This window comes from Phycomyces blakesleeanus (assembly GCF_001638985.1).
Source record: "Phycomyces blakesleeanus NRRL 1555(-) unplaced genomic scaffold PHYBLscaffold_77, whole genome shotgun sequence".
Lineage (NCBI taxonomy): Eukaryota > Fungi > Mucoromycota > Mucoromycetes > Mucorales > Phycomycetaceae > Phycomyces > Phycomyces blakesleeanus.
Window position 1 is genome coordinate 1 of NW_017265210.1, and position 4153 is coordinate 4153.

The 4153-nt window shown below is 39.3% G+C and overlaps 1 protein-coding gene across 1 annotated transcript; it reads left to right on the forward strand.

The window, feature by feature from the left end:
- Window positions 1–52: 52 nt before the first annotated feature.
- Window positions 53–3912, forward strand: PHYBLDRAFT_176472 (hypothetical protein; the record flags this gene model as incomplete). The annotated part of the gene is made up of 31 exons (XM_018437787.1): window positions 53–128; window positions 180–380; window positions 432–487; window positions 539–614; window positions 666–740; window positions 808–847; window positions 899–954; window positions 989–1059; window positions 1118–1158; window positions 1217–1271; window positions 1330–1370; window positions 1429–1483; window positions 1542–1589; window positions 1641–1655; window positions 1754–1801; window positions 1967–2014; window positions 2072–2119; window positions 2176–2223; window positions 2259–2330; window positions 2495–2542; window positions 2601–2641; window positions 2700–2747; window positions 2806–2862; window positions 2911–2965; window positions 3023–3063; window positions 3122–3176; window positions 3338–3385; window positions 3444–3491; window positions 3526–3597; window positions 3649–3703; window positions 3747–3912. Coding segments are annotated over 31 exons (1904 nt in total), but the record flags the coding sequence as incomplete, so codon positions are not given.
- Between the last annotated feature and the right edge of the window lie 241 nt (window positions 3913–4153).

Below are 4153 nucleotides of genomic sequence, written 5' to 3' on the forward strand. Positions count from 1 at the left end.
TATATCAAAACTCGATGAGCAGTTACTCAGCTTGTTTTTGCTATATTTGTAGTATCCATTCCGTCCAGGCCAAGCTTCAAGGTTCAGGTCAAGGTCCACGGTTTTCAGATCAAGGTCCACGGTTTCAGGTATATCAAAACTCGATGAGCAATTACTCACTTGTTTTTGTATATTTTTAGTATCTATTCCATCCAGGGCAAGCTTCAAGGTTCAGGTCAAGGTCAGCGGGTTCAGGTCAAGGTCAGCGGGTTCAGGTCGAGGTCCACGGTTTCAGGTATATCAAAACTCGATGAGCAGTTACTCACTTGTTTTTGTATATTTCTAGTATCCATTCCATCCAGGTCAAGCTTCAAGGTTCAGGTCAAGATCCACGGTTTCAGGTATATCAAAACTCGATGAGCAGTTACTCACTTGTTTTTGTATATTTCTAGTATCCATTCCATCCAGGTCAAGCTTCAAGGTCCAGGTCAAGGTCCACGGTTTTCAGGTATATCAAAACTCGATGAGCAGTTACTCACTTGTTTTTGTATATTTTTAGTATCCATTCCGTCCAGGTCAAGCTTCAAGGTTCAGGTCAAGGTCCACGGTTTTCAGATCAAGGTCCACGGTTTCAGGTATATCAAAACTCGATGGGCATTTACTCACTTGTTTTTGTATATTTTTAGTATCCATTCCGTCCAGGTCAAGCTTCAAGGTTCAGGTCAAGGTCAGCGGGTTCAGGTCGAGGTCCACGGTTTCAGGTATATCAAAACTCGATGAGCAGTTACTCATTTGTTTTTGTATATTTGTAGTATCCATTCCATCCAGGTCAAGCTTCAAGGTCCAGGTCAAGGTCCACGGTTTTCAGGTATATCAAAACTCGATGAGCAGTTACTCACTTGTTTTTGTATATTTGTAGTATCCAATCCATCCAGGAAAAGCATCAATGTTCCGATCTACCAGCTATGGTTATAGGTATAACAAAACCATATGCGCATTTACTCACTAGCTTTTATCTATTACTAGTGTCAGCCATCCAGGTCAAGTGTCAAGGACCCGATTTCCTGGCAATGGGTATAGGTATAACAAATCGTTGTGGGAATATACTCACTAGTTATAATATATTTATAGTGTTCAGCCATCGATGTCAGGCGTCAAGGTTGCGATCTTCCAGCCAAGGTTATAGGTATAACAAAACATTATGGAAATATACTCACTGGTCTTAATATGTTTTTAGTGTTCACTCATCCAGGTCAATCAACAGGATTCTGATCTCCCGTCCATGGTTATAGGTATAACAAAACGTTATGGCAATATACTCATTATTTTAAATATATTTATAATGTTTAGCCATCGATGTCAGGCGTCAAGGTTGCGATCTTCCAGCCAAGGTTATAGGTATAACAAAACATTATGGAAATATACTCACTGGTCTTAATATGTTTTTAGTGTTCAGTCATCCAGGTCAATCAACAGGATTCTGATCTCCCGTCCATGGTTATAGGTATAACAAATCGTTGTGGGAATATACTCACTAGTTTTAATATATTTATAATGTTTAGCCATCGATGTTAGGCGTCAAGGTTCCGATCTTCCAGCCATGGTTCTAGGTATATCAAAACAATATGGAAATATACTCACTGGTTTTAATATGTTTTTAGTGTTCTGTCATCCAGGTCAATCAACAGGATTCTGATCTCCCGTCCATAGTTATAGGTATAAAAAAACGTTATGGGAATATACTCACTAGTTTTAATATATTTCTAGTGTTTAGCTATCCATGTCAAGCGTCCAGGTTCCGATCTCCCAACCATGTTTACAGGTATAACAAAACGTTATGCGCATTTACTCGCATGCTTTTATCTATTACTAGTGTTCAGCCATCTAGGTCAAGTGTCAAGGTTCCGATTGCCCGCCCATGGTTAAAGGTATAAAAAACATTATGGGCATATATTGACTAGTTTTTATATTTATTTGTGAACTCCAGCCATCCGTGTCAAGCGTCAAGGACCCGATCGCCCGTCCATGGTTATAGGTATAAAAACATTATGAGCGTACACTCATTAGTTTTTATATTTATTTAAGTCTCCAGCCATCCGTGTCAAGCATCAAGAACCCGATCCCCCGTCCATGGTTATAGGTATAAAAACATTATGGGCAAATACTTACTAGCTTTTATCTATTTCTAGTCTCCAGTCATCAATGTGAAGCGGCAAGGACCCGATCGACCGTCAATGGTTATAGGTAAAAAAAAACCATTAGGGACATATACACACTAGCTTTTATCTATCTCAAGTCTCCAGTTATCCAGGACAAGCATCACGGTTTCGATCTCCCAGCTATGGTTATAGGTATAACAATACATTATGCGCATTTACTCACTAGCTTTATTATAGTTCAAGTCTCCAGCCATCTAGGACAAGCATCAAGGTTCCGATCTACCAGCTATGGTTATAGGTATAACAGAACGTTATGCGCATTTACTCACTAGCTTTTATCTATTACTAGTGTTCAGCCATCCAGGTCAAGTGTCAAGGACCCGATCGCCCGGCCATGGGTATAGGTATAACAAAACGTTGTGGGAATATACTCACTAGTTATAATATATTTATAGTGTTCAGCCATCGATATCAGGCGTCAAGGTTGCGATCTTCCAGCCAAGGTTATAGGTATAACAAAACATTATGGAAATATACTCACTGGTCTTAATATGTTTTTAGTGTTCAGTCATCCAGGTCAATCAACAGGATTCTGATCTCCCGTCCATGGTTATAGGTATAACAAAACGTTATGGCAATATACTCATTATTTTAAATATATTTCTAGTGTTCCGCCAATCATGTCAAGCGTCCAGGTTCCCATCTCCCTGCCATGGTTATAGATGTAAAAAACATTAGGGACATATACTCACTAGCGTTAATATATGTCTAGTGTTCAGTCATCCAGGTCAAGCATCTAGGTTCTGATCGCCAATCCATGGTTAAAGGTATAAAACAACATTATGGGCGTATACTCACTGTTTTTATCTAGTTCTAGTCTCCAGCCATCCAGGTCAAGCATCAAGGTTCTACTCGCCCGTCAATGGTGACAGGTATAACAAAATGTTATGGGCATATATTCACTAGTTTTAATATATCTCTAGTGTTGGGCCATCCAGGTCGAGCATCAAGGTTCCGATCGCCCGTCCATGGTTATAGGTATAAAAAGCATTCTCGGCCTATACTCACTAGCTTTAATATTTTTCTAGTGTTCAGTTATCCAGGTCAAGCATCAAGGACCCTATCGCCCGCCCATGGTTATAAGTACAAAAAGCATTATGTGCATATACTCATTTTTTTAATCTAGTTCTAGTCTCCAGCCATCCAGGTCAAGCATCAAGATTCTGATCGCCCGTGCATGGTGATAGGTATAACAAAATGGTATGGGCATATATTCACTAGATTTAATATATTTCTAGTTTTCAGCTATCCAGGTCAAGCATCATGGTTCCGATCGCCCGTCAATGGTTATAAGTATAAAAAAACATTATGGGCATATACTCACTAGATTTAATATATCTCCAGTCTCCAGCTATCCAGATCAAGCATCAAGATTCCGATCTCCCCGCCATGGTTATAGGTATAAAAAAACGTTATGGGCATATACTCACTAGATTTAATATATCTCCAGTCTCCAGCTATCCAGGTCAAGCATCAAGATTCCCATCACCCCGCCATGGGTATAGGTATAAAAAGCATTATGGGCATATACTCATTATTTTAATCTAGTTCTAGTCTCCGGCCATCCAGGTCGAGCTTCAAGGTGCTGATCTCCCGTTATATGGTTATAGATATAACAAAAATCGATGAGCAATCACACTCGGCTTTATTTATTTCTAGTGTTGAATCCACCAAGATCATGCTTCACGGATCCGGATTCAGTCCGTGGCTATAGGTATACAAAAACTCGATGAGCAATTACTCATTGGATTTTATATATTTCTAGTGTCTACTCATCCACGGCAATTATCGGGATCCGATTTTCATGAATTGTTATAGCTAACCAAGTTTCCTTTAAACCTTTACTTAAAACAAACTGTACTCTTTATTTATACTTTCTTTTGATGGCAAAGAACGATGATCAAATATACATCCATTATGGAGGGTATACAAGTCGTTCTTGGCCATTACTAGCC